Below are 18,409 nucleotides of genomic sequence, written 5' to 3' on the forward strand. Positions count from 1 at the left end.
AGCAAGTCATTCTACATGGGTAACGTTTGAGGCAGCAGTGCCAGGACATGACAGGTTCAAAGCTAATAAATGTCTGCTCGAGTTAATTCTCCTTCTCTCAGGGTATGATCAACTTCACAGAAAAATCCAATGTGCCTTTCAAACAGAGGTGCATTACATTGGCACTGCGAACATTCCCAATGCAACAAAGAAAATTATGCTGTCCTTGGTCAGTGCCCGTATGCAAATTTTAGGCAACTATTCCACATGTGTTTGTAACTGCAGTAGGTCTACCAGATTATCACTGTATATTGCTGAGATCCTGAGATGCGGCACTATACCAAGAGGCATAAAGGTCATTTGCAATATGGTATAAACTACAATGTAGATTGGCTTCCTATGCTTTAGAAGTTATCGATGGCAGCTCCAAGTCTTCAACCACTGTTTGCTGGAAACAAAGACACCGCTTCCAGGTCTTCAATCACTGTTGCTGCTGCAAAAAGACATGGCTTGGTTGCACTGCTTCAACAATTAGGTTCATCGAAAATGGAGTTTCAGACTGAGTGAGGCATCATTTGGGTGGGCAGCTAGATAAGAACATAGGGCCCAAGGCTTCAACAATTCAAATACGAGCTGGTTAACAAATTTCATCTGCAAATATAACATCAAATATGGATTGAACTGCAAAATGGGGAAAACAGAATGTAACAGTCAGTTATGTATTTGGAAACTTATAATGGCATTACTGAAAGTATAACTGGATAATCAATTTTTATCCTATTTATATCCATTCCTTACCTTCGTCTTTTGGTATGTTTGGCTGGTCTACTAAGAGTTGCCGGAGTACAACAATGTCACTGGAACTGCAAATGAATGAACACCACCATTGCTCTAGTTAATAAAGTACCAATGAAAATGTATGAATTGCAAGCGTTCTAAATGCTAAATTAAGAAATAAACATCACACAATTATTTACAAGAAACTCAAGAGAGAATGAATCCAGAGAAAACAAATATATGAATTGAATAGGGTAAGCTGAGTCTATCAAACTTGCCTGCTCTTCCATGTCAACAAGGAGATAATGGATGATTTTAGTGCAAACCTGTCAAATGGAAATCAGGATAAGTTCAGAGGAAAACAAAAGGGGATGCAAAATCTACTGCAGGAAAACTAAGGTTACATGCATTGCGAGAGTGGGGGCAGGACATATATCTGACATCTTAAACATATTATTAAAGATAGAGAATATAAATCATGTCTCAATTGGTGGATTGGCAAACCAAACTTAGAAGTTAGAAATAGCTCTATATCAACTGAATGTACAAATCAGCATGAACTGAACTTCTTAGTCATAGCTACTGCTATGCTTGGATTGGGTCATAAGGATTCAGGTCCAGAAAGATGATGCTATGTTATGAAACAGCATAGTTATCATAAGAGCAAATACAAGCTACACATGGTTAATTTGGGAAATTTCAGATGGGGCCTAAAAAGAATTCCTTTCTTACTCAGCCTGGTGCATCTCGCATAATGTTCGAAGCCCATCCAAGCATTCTGCAATAGTTGGCAAAATTCCCACTTGTAACTGCATCTGTTTCGCTGTGAGTGCCGACCCACCTCTCACCATCTGGTTGGTATCACGCAGAGCCTTATTTAGAGCTTTCACAATGCCATTGAACTTCTCCCTGAGCAATTGGCAGCATTATCATCAGATTTAATTGAATTAAAAATTTCCCTTTGCTTGCTCCCACCAAAATTGAAGGGAATTGCAACAAAAGTGAAGCAGCTTACAGTGTCTCCCTCATAGAAACGAAGATGAGTTCGAGACTCTCTATCTGCTTCCCCATGAGGTCCTCTTGGATGTTAGCCACACCACGCAAGGCACCATAATTCTTGTCCTCTCCAAGCACCTTTCATCAAATGATGCAAGAAATCAAATTTTAGTTACCCCAAGATGGTTGAGACGCTAACATCACAACACAACCGCATGTCACTGCAAGTTATAAATTTTCAACAGAATTTCCAAGGACACTAGTAACTGCGGTCTTGCTCGTAGAGTCACAATCACAAAATTGCAGACTATGATTAGTAAACAGAATTGCTACAGCTTCTACGAAGCCGTAAAATGTGCTGTTGGCATGTTGCAATCTCATAAAAATGGTGCAGAACAATTACGATAATAAAAACTCTCCAATTGCATTGCTGTTGCAAAACCTTGCCCTGCCAAACCAGCTGTCACAAATTGGGATTGCTCAAGAGGATGATCCAAGAAGGTACCGGAAGGCGATCGATGACCGATGTGGCCCTGTTGAAGTTAGTGAGGAGGCGGGAGTTGAGGTCGTCCCACAGGTCCATCTCCTCCCGCGCCTTCCTGACCCGCTGCTGCACCTTCCGCACTACCGCCTCCATCTAGTTGTTCGCTCGCTCGTCCGGCTCCCTTCGTCCCCAACGACTTCTTGAAGCCTGTGGAGTGACGCGTCGGGGGGAAGGAGCACAGGAGGCTCGCCTGGAGTTGGAAACGGAGGGACGGGCGCCAGGTGGGCGGGCGGCGCCCCGGCGGGCGTCGTCGGCGCGTCTGGCGGCTGCCGGGAGTGGAGGAAGAGAGAGAGGAGTCGCGGCGTCTGAGAGCGAGGGGGCGGCTGGCGGACTGGGCCGTCTGGCCGTGTTTTTTTTTTTTGAGGAAAGCGTGCGTCGTGTGAGTTTGAGAGGCCCAGAGCCCAATCTAAATTGCTGGGAACGTCGATGTCTTGATTGGGGCTTGTATTAAGAGTCCTGTCTAAATAGGGGAGGCCCATAGCATCAAATGCTAAGCCCATTTTCCGTTAATGGGTCGAGAGTTCTTAATTGAGCCCGGATGAATGCGTGCATCGTGTATGGTCTATTGTCTGTGTGGACCACGATGACATTTCGCGGCGACTATGATGTTTGAACAGATCATGGCTCGCACGTCACTGAAGAGTGCCTGGCATATGGGAAATGGAAAAGGTGCTGACTTTCACGTCGCACTAAAGAATGAAATGTTCACCAGAATTACATACAGGCACATTAATCCCTCGTGTTGTTATTACAATTACAAATCGACATGTTACAAAAAGAATGAATCAAACTTCACGTACAAATTAACAAACTCATTCTAATCAAGCAAGTGGGAAGGATAATGGCGCAGCGTGAGACGATCAAATAAAACCAGGCAGGAAACTAAACAAGAATGCTGCGCTGAATAATGGCGGCCGGGTCGATCTGGATCAGTTGAACCTGTTGCAGACCTTGCGGATCTCCCCCTGCATGCCGGTGAGCACGCCGACCTCGCTGAGCTTGATGAGCGCCTGCGGGAAGGCCGAGGTGAAGAGGCCGTCGTTGTTGGCGAGCAGGTCCACGATCCACCTCGTGGAGCCGTCGTTGTACAGGTTCTGGTCGCAGGGGAGCACCCCCCGGCGGAGCTGGATGTTCTTGTAGTAGTGGTTGTCCACCTTGAGCGCGCTCCACTGGTCGTCCAGGAACACCACGTTGTTGTCCGACGACGGCATGTTGGGGCACACGTACTTCTTGTAGATGGACGCGTAGGCCGGGTCCATGCCGGGGTCCGTCGCGCCGGGCCGGCCGCCGTACCCGTAGAGCCTGCTCTTGATGACGCTGCAGCGCGTGGCGCCGACGGTGTGCGCGCCCAGCAGCAGCACCGTGTCGAACGCGCTCAGCCCCAGCCGCCCGTAGTACGCCGTCGTCTGCTGCGCCGTGTACTCGGGCGCCGGGAGCTTGACGTCGGAGGCCTGCGACCGGCGGCGGTCTCTCCGCCCCGTGCGCACCGCGTAGGCGGCGCCGCCGGCAAGCGCGACGGCGTCCCTGGTGGCGAGGATCTGGATGTCGGAGCAGGACACCACGCCGGGGCACCGCCGCTCCAGCTCCGCCTTGATGTCCGCGATCACATCGTAGCCCTTCACGCTCAGGTTCGGCGGCGCCGTCTTCTCCGTGCCGGTGCCGTCGATCAGGAGACCGGCGTCGCAGCCCTGCATATATATGGTAGCTGTCACGTTAATTTACCACCCGTGCGTGCAAGGGACATGGACACCGGGTAGCTCGCTCGCTCGCTGGCACGTACGTTGATGACGCACTCGTGGAACTGCATGCGGAGGAGGTAGGCGACGATGGGGTTCTCGCGCGCGAACCGGGCCCTGACGATGCTCTGCACCACCGCCTCCACGTCGGTACCGTTGCACTTGCCCTTGTAGAACCCGTGCTGCAGCTGGGCGCTGCCGCCGCCGGCCAGGGCCAGCACGGCGACGGCCACCATTAGCGCCGCCGCCGCGGCACCATTGCGCGCTGCTGAGGCCATACCGATCCTTTGACTAGCTAGTTAGCTTCTTTGCTCTTTGGAGTCCAGCCCGGATCGGTATGGTGAGGAGGAAATGGACCATGGCTAGCCTATTTATAGGTGATCGTCGTTGGGAAGATAATTGACACAGGACAGGGGTATGCGAGCTTAGTTGTTTACTGTTTTCATGGTCATGGTGGTCACGTACGCTCGCGGCCTCGGAACTTCTTCCTTTCTTTTTTTTTTCAAAAAGAAAGAAAAGGGCAGCGCTAGCTGTGCCGGAAAAATGCAGTATGATAGTTTGGGTGTTTTGTTGAACTGGCTGGAATTAGGGTTTTTTTAATTTGCGTGCGCGCGCACTTCGATGTTAATTGAATAGCATATGCGCTAGATAGATACTGCATTAGTGGGCTTGCACTAACCCACTCATACGAATTGGATTGCTGAACATCGTTGTGTAGCAGTACTCTTCAGACTTCATTCAGAGCCGTGTTTTCAAACATTTCTTTTCATGCTCCTCAGATAAGCGTTCTGCATTCGAAATTCCTGAAGACAATATATGAGAAAAAAAAAGTAGTTGACAGCATCCACTTTGCATTTTTTTGTCCCTGGGAAAATACTCTTTCTGTTCCTTGTAGGAAAACTGATATTGCAATATGAGAAGTGAAGTCAAAACCGAGTTCTAGTCTTCTACAGAATGTACGAGGAGAAACACTCCACCTTCACGGTCAACCCAACAACAATCTGAACCGTTCAATCTGGATAATTAAGCACAAGTTGCATCATCTGTTTGCTCTGCTCCGCTGTTTGACAGTGTTTGAGTTTTTTCTTTGTTGGACAATGTTTTATTATTTTGTCATCTTGTGACTCTTTCCACAAGAAATGGGACGGAGTTAACCTGCCGTTGCGCTTAATCAAAGCGTACGACATGACCCGCCATGTCTTTGTATCCATGCAGTAAAGAAAAACGGCTCATGCACACTCTGCACATTAAGTGGATCACACCTACACTGCAAGCTGCCTACATTTTCATCCCCGCTTCGCATAAAAGGATTAACTCAAGGTTGCAATGATAAGATTCAGGATTGACTTTTCTGACCGCGTTTGTATGTTCAGTGCCGACGCATATGCTATAGCCATACCGTGTCCACGCTGAGCCCAGTGTCATGCGCACTATGCCCGTGCATCTGACACAACGAAAGTTGGTTTTGATACCAATTGACAATTGTAGACCCAGCGTAGTAAAACGGCATATACCCACTCTGCACGCTGAGTGGACCACACATAAGCTGCAACTTTCGTTTTTTCTTCGAGTAAAAGGATTGTTGGTGGTTATAAAATGCCCAAACAGTAGAAGGTGGCTCTAGAACACGACACTTATCCAAAGAGCTTCTAGAGGACTGAGTGGCTACAATGTTGTGTCTTAGACGAGCTCAGGGCTCGCCCATTTGCAGCCTTAGAAAACCGAACCTTTGGGTAGAAGATCCTTCTACCCTCGGTACGTCCTCTCCCACCCGTGGCGCCCCTTTTAGGGGCACTCTGGTCTTATACCTTCACTCTCCATGGTACAGAGTGTTTCCGTACCTAGGGCGGATGTGAGGGCCTTATACGGGGACCTTCCGTACTGGAGGTAGGGTCGGTACGACAAATCCACCCTTAGGGCTGACGCACGCTTGGCCCAACCATACCTGTGGGCCTTGCGGAAGCGGATGGTAGGGTCCCGTCCATCTCGCCAATCGTTTTCGGATCGGGGGACCTCCGGTCCTCTTGGGAGTCCTCCGACATTCTGCACGTACCTTCCCTGGGTATACACCCTTGCCTGCTGTTTGGGACTTCTGGGCGGGAGGGGGGGAGAGAAAGGGAGGGAGGGAGGAAGGGAGAGAGCCCTATCTGTACACGTCCGGAGGGGCCCCGGTAGATTCGGGGTTCTTCCGGATCGCACGGTCCCTTGGGCCTGCGACCCATGGCCGATTCCCCAATAGCAACCCTTTCCCAGTGGTCGTCGGGACCTCTTCGGCCGGGTGTCTCTGGGCCGGATTTCCAGACCACCGGGGAGGAAAGGTCCAAGGGAACGAAAGGCACGGGAATGAGTCCTCGTTGTCTCGAGGCCTGTGATCTTGGGGTGCGGGTTTGGACCTACGCAGTGAGGTGGGAGATACTTCTTGGGTCCAAGGCGGGTGGCATGGATACCAAAGCGGGAGTCGAGGGGTCTGTTCGTACCGCGAGCCTGAGGGGTCATGGGGTGTGAGGCGTTCATTGTGGCGTGGGGAGACGTGTGTCCTCCTCCTGTTGGCTCCTTGAGACCGCGGCCAGGCTCGGCTGCCTTGCGGGCTGTGCCCGTCCAACCCCACCCTCCTAGCTATAAATTTGACCCCTCCTTTTTCTTACCCGGGTCCTCAGACTTTTGACCGCACCCGCCTCCCTCGCCTCATGCTCGCCTTGCGCCCTCTGCCACTAGCCCGCATTTCCTTCCGTCGCCGCTAGTTTTCGGGACGGTCTCTTCCCTGTTTCCCGGCATGGCTTCGAAAAGGGCTCCCCTTTCAGAGGGTGAGGCTCCGAAGATGAAGAAAACGAAGATGGAGCACTCAATGACCTAGGAGCTCCCCTGAAGCCTGGTTGACAATGACCTTCTTGACGTTATGGCGGAGCAGAGGCTCATTTTGGACTAGAGGCTTGTTCGCCCTCCTGGATTGGAGAGGGTCCCCACCCCGAAGCCTAATAAGGAGGTGGTGTTCATTGAGAAGTATGAGTGCGGGCTTCCTTTCCCATCTTCAGATTTCCTCTCTTCCATGCTGGCCACTTACAATCTCGAGATCTAGCACATCTCCCCCAACTCCTTGGTGCACCTCAGCACCTTCGAGTGGGCCTTCCGAGCAGAAGGCGCTATCCCCTCCGCCTGTACCTTTTCCCACCTTCACGCTGCCTCCGTCCGTCGGAAGTTTCACATCTTCGAAGGCGTGAAAAAAGAGGTGTGCTATGGCTAGGTCTTCTTCCACCCCAGGACCAAGCCGTAGCCCTGGCCAAGGCGTACAAGGACCGCCAGGAGACCACTTGGCTATCCTTATGGTTCTACCAGGAGGTCCCGTCCTCTTCCCAAATGAGGTCCACCTGCTAGAAACTAGAGTTCGTGTCTCTCCCCTCCTTCACCGTGGACGATAGCCTCCACACTCGAATTGCATTTTGGTGAGCATTGTGAGACGTTTCACGATGCGGGACCTTGCCAAGGAATTACTTGTGGCAGGGATTTGACCCTTGGCCGGAGGATGGGAGTTTCCGGCGGTTGGTGACGGCCAAACTCCCTCCGTAGTGGGTCGGGACCCGCAGGGGAATTCTTACTTTCGGAAGAGGTTTAAGTGGACCCTTCCTGGTAAGTGCCACTTTTTCATGCTCCAAGACTTACTACAGCTCTCCGCTGACCCCCAAGTGCTTATTCCTGCAGACCTGACTCTGGAGGAGGTGGAGGAAAAAGCGATAGAGCTGCTGGGCCCCTACCTACTTTCGGAGCACAACGCCTAGGCCTCACTGGTGTTGGGCCCGTGGGTGAACTATATCCTTTCCATTAGGGGACTGGTGACTCCGGAACGCCCTGCGCCTCCAGAGAAGCCTCCGAAGGGGGAGAAGGGCCATGGCTGAGGCGCGAGCATGGCATTGCGCGATTAGGCTGGGGGCGCGTCTCCTTCCTCTCACCGCACCGAAGAGGTGGCGGACAAAGAGGGGGAGTCAGACGAGGAGGCGCATGCGGAGGAGTCCCCTTGTGGCACTCTTTCTCCTAGACCTATGTATTCACCAGTTATCTCGCCTTGATTAAGTTTGCATCGGCTGATATTTATTTGTTTTATCATCTTGCCGTTTACGACACATCAATTGTTATTAATTCTATCAGAATAGATGATAGATCTATTTTTAATAGCCTGTTGCATCTTAATCTTGGTTGCCCCTCAAGTGCCATTGGAATTGAGCTTCATTATGATTGGATTCATTGGCTGGCGGGGTTTAAATTGACGTCCTACTGAGTGTTTCTACACTCCAATTACCAGGCACATCGCTGTTGTTTCACCTAAAAATATTGGTAGCGATGTTAGTTTGAATCTCATTAGCTTGTGGCTCTAGCTATGGTAGAGCAAGAACTCGAGGACGCTTTGTCTCCTATCGGCTCTCCAGCCGATGGCTATCGCCAATTGTGTTGAATTGGCTGGATAGCCGATAAGCTACTCATGCTCACCAAGAAGGATTATCTCTACCTTGTCAGTTGAATGGTTAAACTGACTGGCACGCTCGCGCACACCACGCGTGCCGATTTGGATTCTGTACTAGAGTTAAGAAGATCTCCCAGATCCTCATGTGTTGAAGCAGGGTCCACTACCGCTAGGATTTTGCGTCAACACAAGTTTTGGTGTCAACAGCTGGCTACACTCCTTTCTTTATAGTGTGTGGCTCAGAGGCCGTCCTACCATCCCACATGGCCTTTGGCGCCCCGCGCATCCAGTACTACGAGGAAGGTGAGGCAGAAAAAAGTCGGCGTGTTGACATCGACAGCCTTGAAGAGCATTGTGTGGTGGCCTCATCCAGCATGCACGCCATGAGCAGCAAATACGGCGCTATCACGATCGGGTTAGGGAACGCTCCTTCAACATTGGTGACTTGGTGCTTTCCTGGGTTCAGTCCACCAAAGACATGCACAAGTTGGCAGACCCCTAGGAGGGCCCCTTTATTGTCAAAGAAGTCATCCAGCCAGGCACCTACCGACTACAATGGGCAGACGGCTCCGGCATCCCCAATCCGTGGAACATTGAGCATCTACGGTGCTTCTACCCTAAGATATATTGAATAAATAAAACCCCTGTGGTTCTTTTCTGTGTACCTACTGCCTTACTATTCTCTTTCCCGAGCTATCCCTGACACTCGGGGGCTGTCCGACCTATTCAACAGCCGCTCCCTCACAAGCTCGGGGGCTTCCCCTAGCGCCGACCTTCGGGTCACGCCTTTTTCTCCTCCCCCTCTCGCGGCTATACGACTAACTCATGTGGTCAGCATCCTAGCTTGCGAAGTCTAGACAACCTCGCGTTCACCCATCCTACAAGCTTGAGATCTGGTCTCAGCAGTACGCTGGTCAGACAAGGCTAGGTGCTTAGCAGCTATAGGCCTCAGCTACACATTGTCCTGTCGTATACACCAAGGGAGGGATGGAGTTTGACTTCATCACGTATAATTCAGAATATTGCATTCAACGATTTCATCAAACATTTTGATACATCTTAAAATATTTTTCCCTACAGGTCCAGGTCATTTACAATGGTCTTTGTCGCATCATGGTACTGCTCGGCCACCTCAAGAATCATGTCTTCTTCGAAGTCGGCCGCGACTCTTGTCGCAGCATGCTCCAAGGGAAGCGTCAGGAAGTGTGACACCAACAATGCAAAAGTGTTCTTGACGCATTCCACTGCAGTATCCTTCAGTAGCGTCTTGAGCTGGCCTGGTGTGGCCATAAGATGGTCCAGTAGCGATGTTGGCGCAAATGGGTCGGTGTCTGCTTGGATCATGTCCATAACATAGCCGGCCACTTTCTGCAGCTCCTCCAGCTCTAACTCCAACCCTGCAATTACACATTGGTCATTCTGGAGATTACTTACAGCAGCCTCTAAGCAAGGCTCAGTTTCCTTGCGCACATTGGCTTCATAGGCCAGCTTCTGGGATACTGCATACTCACGCTTAACCGTCATGTCATGCTCCTGCTAGAGGCATATGTTGGAGTCTTCGCACTCCTTGAGGTGCCGTTTGAACCTCTCCTCCCTCTTTACGACATCTGTTTGTCCGACCAAGTCTGCATCAGCATGAAGATATCCAGGAGAAATATGATTTAACAAAGTGGGCGCAGCATACCTGTCAAGTTTGAAGTGATGATCTCCTTCTCAAAAGCAAAGTCAATCTTGGCCTTTTGTAGGTCAGCCTCGATCCGCTCCGCCTTAAGGCGGTAGTGGTCGGCTTGGTGGGTCGTGTCCGCCCTCTTCTGCACTTGCTCGGCCAGACCCTACACACATCTTCACATTTAGATTCCAGCAATTACAAGGGATTTTTGCAACAAGTATTCTGAGTTGGTCAGCAAACTTACACTCAAACACTCAATGATCCTCGAGGACGACTGCTGCAGCTTGGCAAGGGCCTTCTGGTCCACCTCGATGCATTCACCAATAACCGACCTGGAGGGGTTCAAGACATTGGTGCCTTGCATGCCAATGTCAGCACCACTTCTGGACCTCCTCGGCGGCAGTGGATCATCCCTGGGCGGCTCATCCTGCTGAGGCTCGGCCCTGGAATCCTCCTCAGCATTCTTCTCGACCTCAGGGTCGACCATGGTATTGTCAGCAACCTTGGAGCCAGCTTCATCCCCTTGCGGTGTTGGAATCGGTGCAACCTCCGCGGTGCGGCCATCCTCACTAGTCCCAACCTCTGTGGCCGATGGCTGCTCAACGGTGTGACCGTTGGTCGCCTCGATCTGGCCCGAGCACCGGTTCAGTTGTGCACTACCGTCGTCAGATCGCATGCCACTCCTGCATCGTCATCACAACCAACAATTGACGCAAGTTATACTACAATCATAAACATAGACAATATAAAGATGGCAGCAATTACAGGGTGCTCTTCCTCACATGAAACTTTGGGCACAATTGCAGAGACGGCATGGATGTATCTTTCCTGGAGCCGCTGCGCATTTTCTCCTTCAGCGCCCCCTTAAGGCGCGCCGCGTCAGCCGCAGTGGCTTCATGTAGCTCCAACTTCTTTTTCTTCTTGGCAGATGGGCTTGGAGTGCTGGACTCCGCTTCACTGACTGACCTAGTTAGGATAGTTGTTCTCGGTGCCGCTTTCTCTTTCTTCTTGCCGACCATCTTCTTCCTCTTCCCACTTGTCTGCGATGCCTTGGAGATGGTCTGCTTACGCACGACCTGCCGTGTCCGTCGCCCAACCTAGTCTTGCCCAACCTCTTTCATCGCATCTGACCCAAAAGATGACTCAGAGTCCTAATCGAGGTTGGCGACTAGGGCAACAGGCACATCGGTCAGACAGATCTTCGGTGGCCTCGCTTTGGCCCCTCTAGGCAGTGGCACTGGGAATAAATAAACAAACACGTCATCTTGGTCAAGTCATTGCCTGATTCAGAAACATCACAAACAGATACACACTTCATCAAAACAAAGCTGAGCACAATCTTACTAGGGTGGGCGATGGCCTCTTCAATGAAAAGGCTTTGGGGACGTCCCTGTTACTGATGACGCCCTTGAAGAATTCACACACCCTGCTGATGAACTCTTTGTCGGGCACCTTGCCACGAACCTCTCGGGTCGGATCATCAAGCCCCGAGTACTCGTACGACGGATGCACTTGGTACTTGATCGGTTGCGTCGCCGTCTAACTGAAATTGATGCCGATGGCCATGGCTGTCAGTCCTCGTGCCTTCAGGTCAACGATCTTGGCTAGCAATTCATCCACTTGGGCCTGCTCCTCCGAGGTGGGTTAATATTGCCACTCGGGCGTGGATGGCCCATACCCCATGCGCGGCGGCAGCTCGTGATGCTAATTCGCAATGAGGAACCACTCGGCGTGCCACCCCTTATTGGACTCCATCAATTGCAAATCAAAATACTCCTGCACCCTCTTGGCCGCAGCGAGAATCCAGCCCCCCAATAACCCGATCCTTTTTCCCAAATACGCTTCACACAGATGGATGAAGACAGAGATATCCAAAATTGAGTTCGGCTTCAAGTGTACCAGTTCAATCTTATAGTAGTGGAGGAGGCCGCGAAAGAAGTCTCCTGTAGGGATCCCGAATCCGCACTCAAAGAACGGCGTGAACACCACCACCTCCGCCGTGTCCTCCAACGGGAACTCCTATCCAGCAGCGGGCTTCAACTCCAGCAGCGCTTGCGGGCTGAGGAGGCCACAGTCAACGAGGGCTTGGATACTCTCCTGCATCATCACGGACTTCATCCAGATTGAAGAAGGCGCCAGGTCATTGGGTTGCGCCATCTCTTCGAGCTTGGTGCCTTGGGATTTATATCTAAAAAGGACTAAGGTTTCACTACGCATATAGTGGCGCGGCGGCTCGAGCGGCAGCAGCACGGCGACTCAGGCGGCGGCGACGGTGGTGACATGTGCGCGAGCGGAATGAGGATTGTGGCAGCGTGACCTAGGGTTCGCAAGCGCGGCGGCGAAGTGCTCATGAGCTCAAGGCGAAGGCGCTGAGAGTGTTGAGGATAAGAATGAAAACGGATCTGTGACCCCCCACGCTTTTGAAGTGGATGACGACGTGAGTTATGGACGGAAATCGCGGGTCTTCCGTTATCGCGGTGCAATATGCCGAGCAAAATTTGTGGGTCTTCCCACTAACGCTGCATGCGTGGGATAGAATCTTCCCACGAACGCTGCATGCGTGGGATAGAATCTGCAGGATCTCTATTGCGCTTTTAACGGCGTGCCTCTGTGACTCCACCTGTCTTCATCCATGGGGGCTAGGTGCCTAATTCTACTCGGTGCACCTCCATGGCTCTGCCAGCCCTTGTCCTCGGGGGCTAGGTGCCTAATTCTACTTGGCGCGCCTCCGTGGCTCTGCCAGCCCTTGTCCTCAGGTGTTGGATGGCTAATTCTACTCGGCGCACCTCCGTGGCTCTACCAGTCCTCATCCTCGGGGGCTGGGCGTCTAATTCAGGTCAGCGTGCCTTGGTGGCTGTACCAGTCCTTGTCCTCGAGGGCTGGGCGCCTAATTTTACTCGGTGAGCCTCCATGGCTACGCTAGTCCTCATCCTCGGGTGCTGGGTGCCTAATTCAGGTCCGCGTGCCTCGGTGGCTCTGCTAGTCCTCGTCCTTGGGTACTGGGCACCTAACTCTACTTGGCTAGCCTCTGTGGCACAACTAGTTTTCAACCTTGGGGACCAGTATCCCAGTTTCAAGAAAGCACGCCTCTGTGGCCCCATAAATCACCAAAAACAGATACAAAGGCATATTTTTACTCAGCTAAAATCAAATTACTAGCATTACATATTACACAAGACTGTGAACAGCTTTGGGATAGCTGACATCCCAGGATAGGAAGCTACAACGCAGAAAAAGAAAAAAGTACAATACAAGAAAGCTGCGCGACACACTTCCCTAGCAGTGTCCTGCACAAAGTTGGCAAGGATCACGATGCAGCCACCTCACGAGGATTCTTCTAGCATCATTACCTCCAGACTTCACCGTAGAGACTGCGAAGGGAAGGAGCACCTTGATCTCTCTCACGAGAATTCTTCTAGCAACAGGCTTCTGGGTGGGTGTTACTCCTATCAAAAACTACAAGCTTCAAGCCTACAAGCGCTATTACTCGAGCCATGAATCTCCAAGATGAACGTTGGACTATTTATAGCCGGGCTGCTGGCTAACATCCAAGACGCTACAGTAGACTCATGAGGGTGCACGACATAGCTCCCCCATACCACCGCGGCTCCACAGTATTCACGTGATGATTGGCCTCATTCTCAAAGTATTGATGGATAGTACTCCCGTGAAGTTGCTCCGACGGCACGGTACCCCCGTGAACAAGCATTTTTTGTTGCTTACCTATCATTGCTTCAGTCCTTATCTCCAGAGATTTGGGTGCGCATTTTTGGTCGGCAGGCCTCCATAGCCGTGCCTGTCTTTGTGCTCGGGCACTGGGATCTACTTCAAGAGACAACTTCTTTCTTTCTTGACCATTGGACTGATTATTCTAATCGCTTCAATACTCGGGGGCTACTCCTACGGAGTGCATCTTGCGACACCCTCCAAACCCATCGCTTCGACCTGCTGGATGCCAGCTTCCATTAACTCGGCACTCATCTTTGCTCTGCGCGTTGGCTTTCTGTTCGCTCGGATTTTCTTCTTTCTTTTGAGCACTGCGCAGCCTCTCCATCACCATGACACCATCGTAGCTTTAGCCGACCTAATTTCAAGCTTTGCTATGATGACCTCAAGTTTCTGTTCACCTACACATCGCTTGGGGGCTTAAGGGATATGGGTACCCCATGGGTCCCCACCGACTAGGATATTGGCCGGACCTAACAAGTGGGCTCGTTCGACCAGGGCGTGCGGGCCAAGGACATGAAGTTACTTGGAGTACACATCAAGGCAACTAGACAATCCAAATCCGCCTGGATATCATGGGATACGTATTGTAAACCAACTTAGAATACCTTCCATGTAACTACCGAGTAGATTAAGTTCAAACCTACTTGTAACTCTTGGCCGTCAGCCTATATAAGGCGGCTAAGGGAGTCTCCTGAGGGCAGCAGATCAATCTTGAGCAATACAATCCAACATACAAGGCGTAGGGTATTACTCTTCGGAGGCCCAAACCTATCTAAAACCCTCGTGTCTCCTTCGTGTTCTCATGATCACCTTCGAGTTCTTGGTTTCGCAATCACCATCACCTACAAATCAACCACTTGGGTAACCCCCTAGTGCACTGCCGGGCTTATAAATCCAGCACTACAGTGGTGGACTACGTAGGCCGAACAGGACTGTCACCACCTGTCGGCTACCACAACTATTCCGTTGAACTGGGTGCAAATCAAGTCAAAGATAGTTCTAGGTTCCACACCTAAAACTAGCCACTGAGATATCCGCCAGGAATCCTACGAAGGAACCTCCTTGTTCAATCACAACAATTGGACTCAGACGTGAGACCCGCTAAGAGAGATTCTAAAGATAAATCAACTAGAGTCAAAGCCAACCAACTATAGTCTAAACTAGAAATATTGCAACTAGAATAAAGTAGATGCTGAATATGAATTGACTTGATGAAAGATAGAACTTGAACTTATACTAATAACTCAAGTCTTACAAAAGGATAAAGGAAATGATACAAGAGCCTATACCAGAACCTCCGAAGACTTCTTTGGAACCCCGAGATGAAGCTTGACTCGACTGTAACTCCTAATTAAACTATCCTAACTCTACTAAGTAGCAAATGGTAGTGGAGAACTCCTTCTTGGTGTGACTTTTCTCCTAGCAGGAAATCCCTCTATTTATAGCACCCAGGAGGTAGGGGGTACTTGTAGGGATCAAGGAGAGGTGGTTGGAGGTGGGCTCCTAGGTTGGCCGAACTGACCAGGTCGGCCGACCCTAGGATCCACCACCTCGGCCTGATCCACACATGAGAACAGCTCCTGGATGTCCGTTTCTTGCATGCAGTTAGGCGGTTGTGCTCTGCAGTGGCCAAGGACCAGATTGGCTGAAGTGATAGGTCAGCCGAACTGACATCTCATGCTCGAAGTCGTCTGTTGCACGGACATATAGATGGCTTGGATCAGTCAGTGGGTAGGTTGTTGGTGAGAATTGCTTGACTTGTGAGCTCATGGATCCAAGTTAGTCACACTCGAGCCTTCTGATCAAACCGTCATTAATCAATATGTGGGATTTGTCCTGAGTGCGTTTCTTCGTGGTGGGTCGACCGACCTGGTGGGTTCAACCAACCTGGCCATTGTACCTAGGTTTGGTCCAAAGTTCGTCCTCCTGTTCTCTACAACAAATAATCACCAAAGCTTGTGGAACTTTGTTATTCAAATAAAAATACGCCTATGGGTTGGTTCATGCCTTATTATTTTCGAGAATTTGACAGTTGAAAATTGAGTATAAGGACTGTCAGCAGGGACTCTCTAGGTTGGGAGGAAAGTCCCTCGAGAAGGCCCGCGGGTGCCCTGCCAGCGTTGCGGGCACCGACACTTTGGTGTCAATCAGTTCCCGTACCCGTGCCAAAATCTCGTGGTCGGGGAGGACTTCCAAGTGCTCGTGGGAGTTGTACATCTCCTTGGAGTACTCAAAGAAGGTGTGGGCCCTCTTCTTGAGCGGCTGCATCCACTGCTCAATGAAGGTCCAGCAACCCCCACGCCGGACACCCTGGCTCGCACCCGTCCCGCCAGCACCTCGATGATGCGGTCAACCTTGTCCTTGTCTGTTTCCGGGCAGCCCCACCTCCACGACTCCTGCCACATGTGCACCTGCTGGTGAACGCCGAAAGCTTGCCGGTGCTGTCGAGACCGTAGCCGTCGTCACGGATGTAGAACTAGTTGGCATGTCAGCCACGGTTGGAGTCGTTCCCCTTGATCTTTAGGTACTTCTCTGCGTACCCGCCATGCATCTGGATGGTGACAGCCCCCACCGGAGCGAGCTCCTCGTCATCAGAGCTTATCTTCCGCTTTCGGATGTCGAACATGCACCAGAAGAGCGACGCGTCAGGGAAAATTCCTAGGAAACCGTCACACACCGCCATGAACCCGGCTTACTGTAGGAGCCCATTAGGGTCGAAGTGCTGCAGCTCGATCTGGAGGCCATGGAGGAACCCCCGGAGGAAGGGGTGCGTCGGCAACCCGAACCCCCGTGTGTGAAACTCCAAGAAGGAGACCGTCTCCCCAGGCTCGGGTCGCGGAAACTCCTCGCCCACGGTAGCACGCCACTCGGCTTTTTCCTTTAGGGGGAGGCACCCCATATCCACCAACTCCTGCAGCTTCACTTTCATCATGACCGAGGGGACCCACGAGCTCATCACCGGAGAGGAGGTGGGAGAGGCAGCATCGACGGCTGAAAGGGGAGGCACGTGCAAGCCCACCGCAAAGCTCACCAGGTCACCCTCACACACCCTCTCTCTCCTCCCTTCTCTCTTGGCTGCTCGAGCATGGTTAGCGAAACTATGGCAAGAGGGCGAGGAAAGAAAGCCCTAGGAAGGCCAACTGCCCCTCTGGCAAGGGGAGGTGGTGGATTTATGGGCGCAGCCCTAGGAAGGCCAACTGCCCCTCTGGCAACGTCGCGAGCGTGGTGGGCCTGGCCCTAACGGCTGCGTTGGAAATGCGAGCGGCAAAGCCACGACGTGCACATGTGTTCGGCGCCATCAAGGCGAGACAAGACATGATAGGACAGCCGCCAGAGGGCGCCTCAACTCCCATGCGGTGATCCCTCAACCGCTCCGCCACGGCAGGTGGACCTGCCCTACACTGCAGGCTGGGATTCGAAGGCCAGCCCATCAAGATGGGTTCGTGGCCATCCTAGGCCAAGGTGACTGAGAGCCAGGGATGGAGTCGCAGCGACTGCTGGTCGGGTCGCTGCGTGGTCCCCGACCTATTTCCCCTGTATCAGAGTCCTGATGTTGTCCCCCTGGGAGAAATTTTAGAGTGCTTGAAAAAAATGAGAGCCGTCCATGTGGTAAAATCAAACGGTGGAAATAAAGGAAGTACCATGAAGTACCTAAAGAGAAGTACCAATTTAGTGGGACCAAGTAAAAAATAGTGAGAAATTACTATGATGCTCTTTTAGTTTTGTGTAAATCTATTTAATTCTTTTTTTAAGAAGGATAAGAAAGGAAAATACCTACAAGTACCACTGATACTTAAAAGTATAGTAACAAATCTCAATTTTTGGGGATACATTTCTAAGTTTTTGTTCTTGCTTTCAGTTGTTCTCAACAGAATCTGAGCCCACCTAAGTTTATTTTGTATCAAAGCACTTGACCCCTTATGAGAGAAGCGCTTGGCGTCGGATTAGTTTGAGCATCAGTTTGATCTTCGTTGTAGGTCAGTTCCTAAAGGAATCAACCTATGCATAGGAACGAACTTATGCCTGCAAGCTGTTGTGATGTCAAGGGCTCTTACTGTATGGTTACATATTACCAGTAACTCCATTTTTTCTGTTCATTAAGTATTGGCATTCGAAATAGGGGTGTAAAGTTTCTTCATTCAACTTGCATCAGACTCTACGATTCAAAGAATGTTGATATAGTGTCTTATGTTTTTCCCTCAGTAAGTGTCTTACTGAGAATTTTGATTGTTGGGAGTAAAACCATTTTTAAACAATATGTGTCTCCCTGGTTCTGGTGTTATAATCAGTTTTTTTTTTATCAATATGTCAAATGAGAATTATTTTTGCAGCAGTCTTACTATTTTCTCAGGTGTTTGATATTCTTCTGGGAAAGAATAGTACTTTTGATTATGTGCTATGATTTGTTTTTCATTGAACTCATTTATTTGCACGTTGTAAGCTTTTCAAAGAAAAGTTAACAGTGTAAGACGTTCCTTTTTTCTACTTTATTTAGCTTTTCTTCTGTGTTATTATTTAGGTAAAGA

The 18,409-nt window shown here is 50.6% G+C and overlaps 2 protein-coding genes across 2 annotated transcripts; both read right to left on the minus strand.

Moving 5' to 3' along the window:
- Positions 1 to 61: 61 nt before the first annotated feature.
- LOC101758652 (uncharacterized protein At5g43822) lies at positions 62 to 2,631 on the minus strand. The gene is made up of 6 exons (XM_004983551.4): positions 2,258 to 2,631; positions 1,772 to 1,890; positions 1,489 to 1,665; positions 1,035 to 1,082; positions 778 to 842; positions 62 to 660 (listed from the first exon to the last, which is right to left on the minus strand). The coding sequence occupies exons 1-6, from the start codon at positions 2,387 to 2,389 to the stop codon at positions 617 to 619; spliced, it is 585 nt and encodes a 194-aa protein (XP_004983608.1). The 5' UTR covers positions 2,390 to 2,631; the 3' UTR covers positions 62 to 616.
- Positions 2,632 to 2,957: 326 nt separating this feature from the next.
- LOC101759461 (peroxidase 57) lies at positions 2,958 to 4,361 on the minus strand. Its single transcript, XM_004983553.2, has 2 exons — positions 4,077 to 4,361; positions 2,958 to 3,984 (listed from the first exon to the last, which is right to left on the minus strand). Exons 1-2 carry the CDS (start codon positions 4,308 to 4,310, stop codon positions 3,226 to 3,228), a joined length of 993 nt encoding a protein of 330 aa, XP_004983610.1. The 5' UTR covers positions 4,311 to 4,361; the 3' UTR covers positions 2,958 to 3,225.
- Positions 4,362 to 18,409: the final 14,048 nt, after the last annotated feature.

This window comes from Setaria italica, chromosome IX (assembly GCF_000263155.2).
Source record: "Setaria italica strain Yugu1 chromosome IX, Setaria_italica_v2.0, whole genome shotgun sequence".
NCBI lineage: Eukaryota > Viridiplantae > Streptophyta > Magnoliopsida > Poales > Poaceae > Setaria > Setaria italica.